Raw genomic sequence first — 14,375 nt, forward strand, 5'->3', positions numbered from 1 at the left:
CAAGGGTGTATTTCTAACAAACATCAGGGTGCATGTGAGGTAGTGAGCTCCCCATCCCTTCCAGTACATTATGCAGAATGCCAGAGCCGGAAGGAACCACAAAACAGACATGCCTTTCAAGTGTGGGAGTCAGGGCAGCTACTCAACAGACACAGAGTGGTCCCAGATGTAGGGGGTCAAGGTCCCCTGCCTGCCCATCTGAGGCTCGCTTTATCACTCGGTCAGCCTGGGATACCAAGCACGAATCATCTACAGAGTGCCTGGGTGATGGAGACACTGTCTGGACTCAGCTATGGGCTTGCCACTAGCTATCTGTGTGACCTCGACAAAGCCCAGCAGCCACTGTCGCCCCACCCATATCTCTTCGATGTGCCAAAGTCTCCTCAAACACCTCCAACTCCCAGTCTGAGGATATTTTTCCTGGAGCAGCTCAACATGCCCCCAGTAGCCACCCTCAACCAATGACAGATGGGAGCTAGAGGCCCTCAGTTCCCTCCCCTTTCAGGGACAGCTGTAGGCATGCACTTTGCATGGTCTTCCAGAGTTCCTGGGGGCAGGATAAAGGGGCAGTTGCCCACCTGGCAATCTGATAATACACCTTTGCTGTGTCCTGCCCTTTTCTCACTGACACTTCCCCATGCCCCTTGCAGAGTCTCCCGGGATCACCTCCTAAATCAACTAATTGCTCTTGAATCCTTGTCTTGGGGAAACCAGAGACAGCAAGTTACTGTTGTGCCCTGGTTCCTTTTGAGGGGAGGCGTCAATGAGTGATAGGGATAAGGCCATCACAATGTTGCCTGGCAGTATGTGTGTTTAATAAATGAAAAAGAAAGAGAAAGAACCTTTATTTATGCAAAACTCCACCCCCTCCTGTTCCACCCTCCTCAGCAAACAGATACCAGGTGATACAACAATCAAGACACATACAAACAAGCATTACAAAACCAAGGTCCATGCTTTCCCAGCACCCAAGGTCTGGCCCAACGTGCAGGGTAAATGGTGCTGCTGTCTGCTGTCTGGGTCGCCCAGCCCTGGCTGAGCACGGAATATGAGCCCTTCCCCTATGGTTTCGCAGTGGCTTCCAGCAAGTGTCCACTGAGACTGGCCACAAGTCAGCTGGGCTTGTTTGTTCTGGGGATCTCATGTTTAACAGAAGCCTGCAGCCTTACAGCCGTATGTGGGTGCCTGGCAGCAAATGTCACTGCTTTGGTTAGCGCAATTTTTCATGTCCTTCCCTGTTGCTCCCTCTTGACCAAGCACCCCATGACTGCCCAGATTCTGCCTCCAGCATCAACCCAAGGAAGCTCTACTAAATGAATGGGCACCTCTGGGCAAATGACCACCCTCCCTGAATGTCCATTTCTCAGCTATTTCCCCAGGCCTCCCAAGTCATTTCCTGGTTAGCTTTATTAGTTTCCAGGCCCAGCTGCCAATTCAGTGAGATGGAGGCTGGTGTGAGACTGGGCAACAATGACTTGGTGAACATAACACACTTCGGGCAGGTATGACGGGACAGTATGCTGGAGAAAGTGGGGGATGGGGTGGCCAACAACTCATTCACAAGCTGAGGTGTCCCAGGACCTTGGGATCCTTGCAGGTGCCTGCCATGGGGCATGGCTGCCTCCAAATCCCATGAGATGTGGCGAGCCCAGGCCAGTGCTGGGGGGAGGAGTCCAGTCTCCGTAGCCCCAGTGTAGGTCCACCTTCACACCTTCATACCACAGTTCTCTGAATATCTTGGAAATCTGCCAGTCTGGCTGCCTTCCAGAAGGAGGCATTTCCCAGGCATGGATAAGCCCCCGACCTCACCTGTAGACCTCAGCAACGAGAGGACATGTACCTAGGAGACCCTCGTACACGTGGGTACTGTGGAGACCAGGTCCACTATTTTGGGAGTCTGACTTGAGCTCTGAGCATTGCTGGGGGCAGGTTGGAAGGACAGTGAGGACTTACTCTCCTCTGAGATGCCCAAGGGTACCAAGAGAGCTGGAGAGAGGCTGGCCTCTAGTGGAACCCCACCTGGAAAGGGGTCCGGGGCCCTGAGGGGGCTCCTCGGGGGTGAGGACCTGTCTCCACAACAGCAGCCACAGCAGGGGCTAGCCATGACATGGGCCTGGCCACCCTCCTCCTGGCCATGACACTGCTTCAGGTGGCCACACAGGTGGCAGGTGAGGGCTGAGTAGACGATGCCGCTGCCCAGGTCATCCCTGAGGGGGTCTGTGACCTGTTCTGGGGCAAACGGGGGCTTCTGCCTGTCCTCCCCCTTTACTGCCAGCTCCAGATTGAGGTGCTCTGGGGAGCTGCTTGGGAGGGGTGAGTGCTGAGGGCTGTGGGGTGGCTCCACATCCAGTCCAAAGGTGAACAGGGAGACGGGGACTGGGGCAGGGTCCCTGGAGCAGCTAGGAATGAGGCTCTGGAAGGGCTTATAGCCCCCATCACCACTGCTGGCCCCAAGTCCAGATGTCCCTGGGGACACAGTGCTGCTGGCAAGCGGACTCAAGAAGGCCTTGTACCCAGCCTCTCCGGAAGATTCGCAGCCTGCCACCCCACTATCCTGGGTGCTGCTGTGCTTTAGCGTGTGTACGAACTCCCGATAGCTGCTGGCGGGGGCTGAGGCGGGGGCCGTGGCCACCCTGTGCTGGAGGACACTCTGGCGGAGGATCTGCTCCCAGGTTTCTGGCTCAGGCTGGGGCTCTGTGGTCAGCTCAGAGGGCTGGGGGGCACAGGGGGTGTTGGGGTACACTTCCTCCAGGCATTCGGCCAGCTGCAGGTCTGGGTCAAACTCTCCGGGACTTGGGGACTGGTTCGGGAAGGTGCTGAAGCTGCGGTAGGCGGGGTTGTCTGTGGTGATGACGGGCATCTCTGTGCAAACCAAGGTGGCTGGGCCCTGGCTCCAGCTGGCCGCAGGATTGGGCTCCAGTCTGGAAGGCTGTTCCATGCCCTGGGAACATGCCTCCTTGGGCCTTGCACTTGGGCACTCAGCCCAGAGCATCTCAGCACTCATGCTTCCTGAAGGTGGAAGAAGACACGACTTCCTCATGCCCTGCTGGCAAAAGCCCCCAGCTGCACCCCCGAGCAGGTCTAGGAACAGGCTCTCTGTCATCCGGGCCACAATGCCCTCCCTGCCCTCCTGGAAGGTGCTCCCGCTGCTCTCTGGGGATGCGCAGAAGCTTCCTTTATCTTCCTCCATTTCCTCCTCGCTCTCCACCGGCACCTCCAACAACTCCACGCACCGCTCCACACTGATGATCTCTGGCCAGAGGACTGTCCTGCTGACCTCCACAGGGTGCCATGCTGATTTTCCAGTGGTCTTAAAAGGCCCATTTCTGGCAGCTGTAGGGGGATCCTCGCCCCTTTTCATGTCGTGCCCCAGCAAACAAGGCAGCAGCTTGGTAAGGCAAGTCTTCCAGTGTCTGCAAAAGCAAAAAAAAAGTTTGGTCACCGTTCAGTTTCTATACTTGAAAAACTCCTATTCATGCTTCAAAACCCAGCTTGAAATCACCCTGTACTGATGTCTGTCTATTGCAGACATGCTTCCTGACTTTTATCATCAATCATATATCAGTCTGTCTTCACTTCTAGACTGGGAATTCCTTGAAGGCAGGGCCTGTGTCTGTCTTTGGGATGTCTGAAGCCCAGCATATGGGCTGGTTCCTAATATAAACTCAGTACATTGAACAAGGAAATGTCTTGATCAGGGATGATGATATTTAAAAGTGACATCTTACCATAAGCCATGACCAATTAGAATGGATGTGGGGTCCCAAGGCTGAGGCAGGGTCCTGGAGCCCCTGCTGTGCCAGGTATAAACCCTCTACTCACTGAATTATAGGTAGGTCCAGGAGGCTAGAGACGTGGCGGCATATTTGAGTGTTTGGGATAGTAGCTATTTGCCAGTGAATATTCAATTAGGTCAATATTTTAACAACTGGCACAGCTGCCCTGGTTGTTAACTGCATCTGCCTAGCTCAGGCCAGGTTGGGCACTCCCAAGGGTGCTCAACTTGTGCCTGACCCACCAGTGAAACTCTGGGGGCTTGGCCAGCAGCCCTCCTACCCAGGCCACCCTTCCTCCTGCCACCCCTCAAAGCCTAATATCACAGGGACAACTGCCAAGTGCCAGGGAAGAGAAGGCAGATGGGGTGGGCGTGTGACCCTACTATCAAAGTGGGCCCACCGCTCCAGTTCTATCACCTTCCAAATCCACACAGGTATGACCCAAGTTCAGATACATACGGGCACTTGGCTGGTTCCTGGGCTTGGGACTGCCTCTTCCACAGTGACACCTAAAATAGAGAGACAGCGCATGAAACAGAGAGGAGTGGCTTTCCAGCCTAGCCCCGCAAACAGCAATGCTCAGGAAACATTTGCCGTGGAAAGGGTGTGAGTCTTAACATGACACAGGTCTGAGGTCCAGACAGGTCACTTATGCTCTCTGAGCCTCAGTGTCCTAGGAATTAATGAGACTGTCCTAATAGTAACAGTGACTGTGGTCAATGACAAAAATGGCCACAGTGCTCTGCAGCTCCTCTACCCCTGGAATCTAACCTGGCTGTGGGACTTGCTTTGACCAGTGGAATGTGGTGAAAGTGACACCATGCCAGTGCTGGGCCGACGACTCAAGAGGCCCTGTGACTTTCCACCCTTGAGAACTAGCTGGGTCACTCTGTGCATATGTCTGAGCCAGCCTGCTGCAGGCTGAGAGGCACACGGCTCAGTCACCTCCACTGCCCCAGTGACTGCCACACCTGTGGGTGAGGCCACAGGGACTGCCAGTTCAGCCCAAATTGCAGACCTGCGGAAGCACCGGCTAAAACCCTCTAAATCTGGGGGCAATTTGTTATGTTGCAAAATCTAAAATGCACAAATGCTCTTAGTATGTACAGGACTCTGTAACACACTTGAGATGTATCACCTCAGTGAATTCAACATCAGCCCTAACAGGTGAACCCCGTTATAGCCCACATGAGGAAACTGAGGCTCAGAGACATTAAACAATGTGCTCCAGACCAGGCTGCAGGTAAGTGGCAGAGCCAGGATTTGAAGTCAGCATCACTGGGTTCCAGAGCCTGCTAGAGAGGCCTGGAAGATCAAGGACCCTCAAATGTTCTCATTTAGACAGGGCCTGTGTCCCCAAACCCCCTCCTAGACAGCCGTGATGCTGCTCAGGCGAGACCCTCCCACCCATCCACATGGCTGTCTTGGCATTCCCGCTCCCTTCCTGGGGACTGGTTTAGTAAAGAGCATGGGACGCAATTCAAGCCAATGAGACTGGAGGAGAGATTTGCTGGGGCTTCGGGGGCGGTTTCCCACTCTTGAGAGGAAGACACACCCTCTCCCTCTCCTTCTGGCCTCCTGCTGTGGTGCAGGCACCTCCCCAGGAAAGGAGAGAAAAAACAAGAGACCATCCCCAGTGCATCCTGTCCCAGGCTGCAACAGTAGCCATAGAAGCCATGGGGAGGGGAGTGAAAGCCTCTGGGCTCCTAATCATGACATTAACCTGCTGAACCAACTGGCCCTGAGACCTTCCTGACTGTGCATTTGCTGTCCCAAAAGCCAGCGAATATCCTTCACATCCCAGATATCTGAACCTCGTCTCCTGACACCCGCAGCCCTCACACTCTCCTACCTGAGAGTCCTGGATGACAATGGCCATGATGGGGCTGTGGGCTGGGGTGGGAATCCGGTCCCACCACTCCTTCTTAATCCTAAAAAACAACAGAAAAAGGTGCTGGTCTCCTAATCATTGACAGGTTAGTGCTCCTCCCATAGATACGGTCATAGTTACTGATACTTAACAGGTGTCAGAGACCAGGCTGATTAGTTTTCGGGTGTCAAACCACTGAATCTGCACCCTAAACTGGTGAAATGGATTCTACTGCGAACACCATTCTACAGGGGAGGAAGCTGAGGCCCAATGATGTGAAGTGACAGCTGGTAGGGGCCAGAGCCGGGTTCACAGGCCAGCCAGCATTCTGCTATCCAGAGGGGAGTTCCTGATGAAGCCACCTTGGTCCCCAGTGGGAACAAGCCCACAGGGAATTAGGAGAGACTCAGCTGCAGAGACAGAGCTCTGGGTTCCCCTCAACAATCCCCTCTGGGGAGGCCCAGGGCCAGTTGCCAGGGAGAGCCCTGGGATGGTCCAAGAGGCTGGGGGACCCACAGAGAAATAGATCCTTCTTTCTTCCTGGGTCTGCCTGGAGCTGCAGCACATCAGCACTGGGAGGGAAGATCCTCAGACCATTTCTGGATCAGCCTCTGCCTACTTTTTCAGTCAACATGTATTTACTCAGCACCTACTATGTCCCACTCACTGTGTCAGGCCGTGGGGCCATGAAAGTGAACAAGACAAAGATCCCTGCCCTCATGGAGCTGACGTAGAGAAGGGGCAGACGGACAGTGAAGAGATACAGAGACAATTCTACAACATTACTCATTCATGGTGACAGTGCCATGAATAAAAATAAAGAAGATAAAGGATAGAGAAGAACAGGGGGACCAGGGAAGGCCTCTCTGAGGGGCTGATTTGTGAGCAGGGACTGAGGGCAGTGGGGTAGCTCTGGCAAGTCTGGAGAAAGGGCTTTCCAGGCAAGAGCACAGCACATGCAAAGGCCCTGAGGCAGGACCATGCCTGGTGCATTCAAAGAACCGCAAGGAGGCTGGAGGGCTGGGATGTAGGGAGAGGGGATGGGAAGGACAGGAAATGGGAAAACTGAGGCTCAGAGCAGGTGAGAAGAACAGCCTGGGGTCACTCTGAGGTATCAGTGAGAAGATGTGGAGGGGGACCTGCATTCCTGACGTGGAGGGGAACCTGCATTCCTGCATACCTAGTATGTGCTCGGCCCAGGGTGGACACTCTGCTCATGTCAATCCTCAGCCACCTCTGATCTTGATTCGGTGAGGCAGGGCTTGCTAGTCCCATTCCAGAGATGGGAAGACTGAGGCTTTGGGATACCATGATTCCAAGGGCTAGAACCCACCAGGAACAAGGCTCCTTCTACCACCTCTCAGCCCTCTCCCACCCTTCACTGTGATTGGCCTCTTACGGCTGATGAAACATGTTCTCACAGTTACTCTCAACCTGCAAAGGATGGGCTGAGGCTCAGGGGGCTTCAGCAACTTGTCAGTCATCAGCTAACATGTGCCAAGACCAGGATTTGAACCCAGGTCTTCTGACCCCATCAGGGCAATTGTCTCAGGTTCCTCTGGCTCCTGCCATGTGCCCCCAAGTGCCTGGCTCATACCCAAGGCACCCAAGGTGATAAGGGGACACTCCATTCCCTTCCCCCAAACCTCCCCCTGCTCATTCTCCCCAGCCAGGTCCCAGCTCAAACCCCCCCGCCCCCGAGAGCCTTGCCCTGGCCTCCAATCCAAAGAGCACCCCAGAACATTCCTCCCTTTGCCTTGGTCTATTTCCTTCAGAGCACGGGTCACTGTTGAAAATCATCTCTTACTGGTTGACATGGCACTTCCTGTCTCCCCACTAGGATGCATGCTTTAGGAACACAGGGTCCCGGTCGGTTGTTCTCAGCTGTAGTCTCAGTGTTTGGTACATAGTAGCTGCTCAATAAATATGAATCACTGAATAAAGGACTGCGAGTGGACAGATCCAACAGGGCATTCCCTCCCACTCCACACTGCAGAGGTGCTGGCTGGCAGCATCCCGTGCCGAAGCCCAGGACTTACTTGACGATGCTGAAATAGCAGGACAGGCAGATGACCAGGATGATGATGCAGGAGATGCTGACACCCACCAGGAGGCGCTGCTTCAAGGGCCACGTGTAGGCTGCAGGTGAGAGCGGAAGCCATGAGCCTGCACAGGGCCACCGTACAGCCTGGGGACCCTGCTCCCAGACCCTTCATGATCTGGCCATGGACAGCCCCTCCCACCTCATCTCCCCTTACTCTCCCTCTTGCACATGGAGCCCTCGCCACACTGGCCCCTCACTGTCCCCTGCTCCTCCAAAGCTCAGTGCCACCTCAATATCTTGAACTTGCTGCTCTCTCTTTCCAGAAGCAAAGAGGTCAAATGTACCAACTCAGAAGCTGGACCGCTGCAGTTTGAGGCCTGACTCTGTCACATCCTTGCCAAGTGACCCAGGACAGGTCCCTTACCCTCTCTGTGCCTCAGTGTGCTCATCTGTACAATGGGGTTAATAACAGTACATATTCCACAGGGCTGTTGTGAGGATTACACAATTTAATATATAACGCACTCAGAATAGTGCAGCCCGTCTGTAAGCATCTGTGGTCATCATCTTGACAGGGTTGGCTGCTTCTCATTCACTTCGTTGTCACCTCCTCTGGAAAGTTCTCCAGACGCCCTCTCTAAGGTTGCCCCTCCATCACTCCATCCTCTTTCCCTGCTTTATTTTTTTCCCAGCACTGACTGTCACCTGGACCTATCTGATTTAGTTCTCTGTCCACGTGTTTATACATTCTCTCCCCTCCAGAACGTCAGCTCCACAAGAGCGGGAACTTCCGTCCGCATTGCTCACTGCGATTCCCCAGGGTCTGGCACAGGATTAGCCACACAGTAGGAACTCAATAGATATTTGTTGAAATGATTAATGAGTGTCCAGCACATCGTCTCTGTTCCATGCAAGGTATTTCTCTTCCATTCCCCAGGTCCATGGTAGAATCTAATCAATTAGAACCTTCTCACACACTAAGTGCCTGGCTGCACTGTGTGCCTGGCTCTGTAATGGGCACTGGAGACACAGACACAGAGTAGATGACATGTGTGGAGCTCACAACCCAGAGCAGGAGACAGGTGGGTCAGCAGATATCCTTGGTACTAGATGAGCAATGACGACAGGGACATATGGTTGGTAGGGTCAGGGTAACGGCCAGGGGTCACTATGCCCAGTATTGTGAAGAATCCTCCTTTCACCGGATTTTCCCGGCAACCCTTACTCCACCTATCATACAGAAGTTGACTGAGGCAGCCTGCCCTGCCCAGCAGCTCTCTCCTCTCTCCCCTGCCAGGCAGCCATGTGCCTACCCTGAGGCTTGGGCCAATCATGATTATTCTGCTCCCTGATCCAGACACTGGAGTTCCGAGCCTCCCTTGCAACTAGGAGGTGACACATGACAGAGTCCTAGCCAATGAGATGTAAGGAGAAGTCTGCGAGGGATGCTTCTGGAAAGGTTTTTCCTTCCTGATTAAAAAGAGAGATGCACAAGCTACGCTCCTAAAGGCAGCCTTTCTTTTCCTTCCTGCTTTGAATGAGGGTGTATACAGCAGCCAACTTGGGGCCATGAGGTGGCAATAAATGCCACCATGTTAAGGACAGCCTTAGGAAAGACTCTGGAGTGACATCACTCAGTGGCTATATAAAGCTGGGAAGGTTCATGTGTAAGACTTCACTTTATGTGAGATCATTCAATATTTCCAGTGCAAAAGCCCTGTGTCATAGAGTTGTAAGGAGCTGTTTCTAGGATATGGCTACCACGTGAGGGACTACATTTCCCAGCCTCCCTTGCAGCTACATGTAGCCATGTGACCAGTTTTGCCAATAGAGTTTGGGAGGAAATGATGCAGGTCACTTCTGGGCTAAGGCTCTTAAGAGTGGCAGGTCTTCATAGTCTCATTCCCCTTCTGCTTGCCCTTAAGCAGGGGTTCTTAACTTGGGGTCCACGGACCTCCAACATGGCTGCAGACAGAATTCAAGGTCTGGGAACTTGGATGGGAAAGAAACTACATCTTTATTTTCACAAACACCCAACATCTAGCATTTCCTCCCATTAAGGAAGGAGGGAGCAAACCACAGGGGTAGCAGCATCCGTGATTCTGTCCCCAACAAAAATCCAGCTTTTCTCATATCACATTACAGCTGCACTTTGTTCATCTACTTTGAAATTACAGTATTTCTGAGATCCACTCCTAGATCTTGTTATTTAATATGTTAATAAAGAAGCACATATACTCCTAGAAAAAAGCACTTAAAATATTTTTAAATCTACATGTCAATACGATTAGTTTCCCTTGTGATCCTACGCATTTTATTTCATGTATTAAAAAATATTATTCTGAGATGAGGTCCATAGGCTTCACCAGACTGCAAAAGGGGTCCAGGGCACTAAAAAAGTTAAGGGTCTTTGTCCTAGAAAATGGTGGAGGCATGAGATGCACAGAGCCCCCGTCACCAAATTTCCACAAACCATCCACAAACTAGCCACATTCACATTAGACTGTTACATGAGCAAGAAATACATTTCTATAGTGTTAAGCCATGGAAATTGTGGGCTTATTTGTTACTGCAGCCTGGACTACCTTCTCTGACCAATACACCATGTCGATTGATAATCCTGTTACTCGCTGTTAGAGGCATCCTATAATATGAAAACCCAGAGACTTGTCCTGGGGAAGTGTCTGGTCACAGAGTAAAAGTGGGAAGCAGAGATTCTAATGGCTCAGGACTCCCAATACCTACAGTTGTGCCACCTGGCACTGGGGCTCCACTCGCTCCAGGTGCTTTCATATCTCTGAGACAGGGCCTTCACCTGCGCCACGTAGAAAACTCCAGACTTTAGGGTGCTGGCTGGGAGGCGGAGGGTGGGTTCTCTGTAGGTCACATTATAGATTTTGAACTGGGAGGGAAAAGAGAGATGTTAGTACACCAGCTGGGGGGAGGGGGGCTCCCATTCCCACCCTAGTTGCTGTCCTTAGCTGACCTCATGATGTTTAAGAGTCACCAGCCTTGGTATTTGGTTGTTCTACCTATTCAGGCCATTGCTTGCCCCCTCCACAACAGTGACCAGAGTAGAAAGTGATGGGTTATGGCATAGGCTCCTCCACTAATTAGCCATATTATGTGACTCAGGCAAGTCAATTAACCTTTCTAAGTTTTAGTTTCCTCATCTGTAAAACAAAGGCAAGAGTCCCCACTACCACTTTCTGGCTGTGTGACCTAAAGTAAGTGACATAACCTCTCTGGACCTCAATGTCCTCTTCTGCAAAATGAGAGTAATAAAAGCGCCTACCTCCCAGGGTTGTTGTGAGGATTAAATGGGTTAATATAGGTAAGCACCAAGAAAAGGGCCAGTACACAGAAAGCACAGAGTGGCCTTTCTGAAGCACTGATAGGGTCAATGCATCCCTCTCTGTCCTTCATGGGCTCCCTGGCATCTCCTTGGTCAAGCCCAAGACCCTGCCCAATCTAGCCCATGCTGGGAAGGGACCTCTAAGATCTATTGTTAAGCGAACAGGGTAAGATGCAGATTAGTATGGGTTGTCTACTGCCTTTGACATTTCTTTTAAAAAAGGAGAAGCCACAGTGATCATGGCAGACAGACTCTAAGATCACTCACATGAAACCCATCTTGAATCACATCCTTGGGTCCTCTGTCTTTATGAGTGTGGGTGGGACCCAGGACTTGTGTCTAACCAGTGGAATACGGCAATGGTGATGGGATGAGTAGGAGACTGCACGTCTGAGATTACATTACCTAAGAGCTTAATGTCCAACTTGCTAGGCAACTCTCTCTGCCCCAATGGCTCTAAAAAGGCCCTAAGGGAAGGAACTTAGGGTGGCCTACAATCCACAGCCAGCAAGAAACTGAGGCTCTCAGTCCAACAGCCCACAAGAAACCAAATACCACCTATATCATATGAGCTTGGAAACAGTCCTTCCCTGGTTGAGCCTCAAATGAAACCTCAGCTCCAGGCAACACCTCACTTACAGCCTTGGGAGACTCGAAAGCAGAGGACCTAGCTAAGCTGTACCCAGACTCCTGGCCCACAGAAGCTGTGAGATAATAAATGTGTGCTGCTTAGAGCTGCTAAGTTTGTGGCAACATTATCATGCAGCAAGGGAAAACGAAGACAGTGATGAAAGAACACACACACATCGGCGTGTGTGGGCATAAACCCTCTCTGGAAGGATACACCTGCCTCCAAGCCCCCTGTCTGCTTGGCTCTTGCCTTCCTTTTCCTCCTGTCAAGAGATGGGCAAATGGCGGTCAGTCTCTGGACAGAGGAACTGGATATGGGTGTCAGGACAGAAATATATTTCCATTCCAAGTCCTTTTGTACCATTCGAATTATTATTTCATGTAAACATTATTTTTATGAGGATACTTCAAAAAGTTCATGGAAAATTAGTATTCATTTTAATTCTATTTTTCTGCAAACTTTTTGAAGTATCCTTGTACCAAAAAATAAAAAGCTTTAAAAATTGAAAAATGCAGTAAAAGCTGCATTCATGACAGATTCTGATGACAATGGACGGGCCCAAATCCTCTGCCGGTAACTCCCCACTCCACCCGAGGATCACACCCTTTGCTGGACCCCGTCCTCGTCCTCAGGCCCAGCAGCCTCTTCCCAGCTCCTGACAGCTCTGTTTCTGCTTGTGGGTTGGAAGCATGTCTGGGGAAGTGATTTGGTGCACAGTGAGCCAAAGCGAGATTTTCACAACAAAGAAGCAAAGCCTCAGCAGGTTGCTGGAGAACTAAGGGCAGCTGGGGACTACGGTGGAGCTGAGGATGAGGTGTGAGCCGGGGAAAGATCAGGGGAGGGAAGGAACATTCTCACTCCCTTTCAGTCTTTCTTTCTTTCTAAACATGAATCAGCAAGAAGCAACAGCTGATTTATGTCACCAAAGGAATCTCACATCCTGGAAAGGAGCAGGGAACTGGGAGATGTTTTGCCAAGAAACAAAAGAGAAATCAGAGTTTCCAAGAATTGCTTGTGGCTGGTTTGTTTTTTAACAAGAAGGCCAGGTGTTCAGGAAACCACCTCTGGGAGAAATACCCAGGGCAGGAGAAACAGCTCAGGCTCTGGAGTCCCATCCCAGCAATACCCTTTCCAGCTATCTGACCCTGGGCAAGCCAGTTCACCTCAGCAAGCCTCAGCTTTCTCAGCTCTAAAATGGAGTCACAAAGACACCTTCCCACCTGCAGGGCTTTTACACTGATGACAGTGGGTTGTGCCTGGCACATAACAGGCACACAGAAGATGGTAACCATTATCTTCGTGAGCACAGCATTCAAGGCCCTGTATGGACTTGTGAACTCATTCTCTGTGTTTTCACTGTATACCCTCCCACATTCCAGATCCCACATTTTCACAATCCTCAAACATTCCACAAATTTTCAGACCTCCAGACCTTTTCTCATGTGGTTCCCTCTGTCTGTCTGGTGTACCCTTCTCTTTCTTCCCTATCTAGAAAACTCCTATACATCCTTCAATGCCCAGGCCCAAACCCCCTCTCCATTATAGAGCCTTGCCTCAGAATCATCCAGAGGAATGAGTAGATCCATCCCTAAAATTCCATAGCAAGTTCCTAATATGTCTTTGTAGAATTTATCCCATGTGGTCCGAGACACAGCTGGGGTCTGCAATATTGGAGCAGACATGGCTGGACGCCCACCCAGCATCTGTGCCACTAGGTTCAGGTACCCACTGCTCAGGGAAGGTAAACACATCCCTGGCTCCAGGGTTAATCCTCATTGGTCTAAGCCAGTCATGGAAATCCCATTCCCTGATCTTTGATTGGTTAGAGGGGACCGGCTCTGGCCAACGACTAAGTGCTTTAGGCTGAGCTCTGTCCTTGGGAAGGGAGCGAAGAGAAGCTGGACTTCATCTTTCTACTTCAGACCTGGCGTCCTGAGACCTGGGGTAGCCCTGTGCACCTTCATGCCCACTAAGCGGTAGCCCAGGCATGCTGACCAATTCAGTCCCATGGCTGGAGTCTGGCGCCAGCTCCTAAACCTGGCTGGCACTTCAGCCAGCCCAGTCCCTGCTTCCCCTGCCCGAGTTTACTTTGGGGAGCCACCCACCCCTCTCTCATTTTCACTCCATCTGGACTCCACCTGCAGCTCCAGAGGTGGGCATGTCACTCACCCCTGACCAATCAGAGCACTCCACCAGCACTCTCTTCCCTCCCACAACCAGTGACTGACTCGGAGACTGGCACGTGATCCAAGCCAGGCCAATGAGCATCAGTCCAGGACTTTCACAGGGACTATCAGGGAAAAAAACTTTCCCACTATGGCTTTGGGATGAGACTTGGAGCTGCGAGGGGCACATTTGCCACTACATGAGGGAAGGGCCTGCATAATAATGAAGCCAACACAATAAAGCAGGGCCAAGAGATAGACAGATTCCCGGAAACTGGATCCAGCTACACCTGAAGGTAGCTCTAGAAATAAGCAAATAACATGTCTTTGGACTGTATAGATCATACCCCTCTCTACCCTCTAGACCATCCCCTGGACACTCAGTAGGCCTTGCACAGGCCAGGACATGGGGAGATTTACTGACAGAAGCAAACCTATTATCTGTATACCGCCCCCTTCTCCACCCCCCACCACCACTCTCTAGCCTTCACTGTGTGAGCCCAGTTGCCCCATTCCTGCTCCATCCCCACACCC

At 51.7% G+C, this 14,375-nt stretch overlaps 1 protein-coding gene across 3 annotated transcripts in view; it reads right to left on the reverse strand.

Annotated features, from left to right (window-relative positions):
• Window positions 1-821: 821 nt before the first annotated feature.
• IL4R (interleukin 4 receptor) overlaps window positions 822-14,375 on the reverse strand; it is a 36,710-nt gene continuing 23,156 nt past the window's right edge. For all 3 annotated transcript variants that reach the window (XM_063099737.1, XM_063099738.1, XM_063099739.1), the window contains exons 6-10: window positions 10,436-10,592; window positions 7,686-7,785; window positions 5,629-5,707; window positions 4,236-4,285; window positions 822-3,413 (exon numbers count right to left, since the gene is read on the reverse strand). In XM_063099737.1, the coding sequence (XP_062955807.1) occupies window positions 1,841-3,413; window positions 4,236-4,285; window positions 5,629-5,707; window positions 7,686-7,785; window positions 10,436-10,592 (1,959 nt within the window). In that variant the 3' untranslated portion in view covers window positions 822-1,840. The remainder of the gene's footprint in view (window positions 3,414-4,235; window positions 4,286-5,628; window positions 5,708-7,685; window positions 7,786-10,435; window positions 10,593-14,375) is intronic.

The sequence above is a fragment of the Cynocephalus volans genome, chromosome 6 (assembly GCF_027409185.1).
Source record: "Cynocephalus volans isolate mCynVol1 chromosome 6, mCynVol1.pri, whole genome shotgun sequence".
NCBI classification, from domain to species: Eukaryota; Metazoa; Chordata; class Mammalia; order Dermoptera; family Cynocephalidae; genus Cynocephalus; species Cynocephalus volans.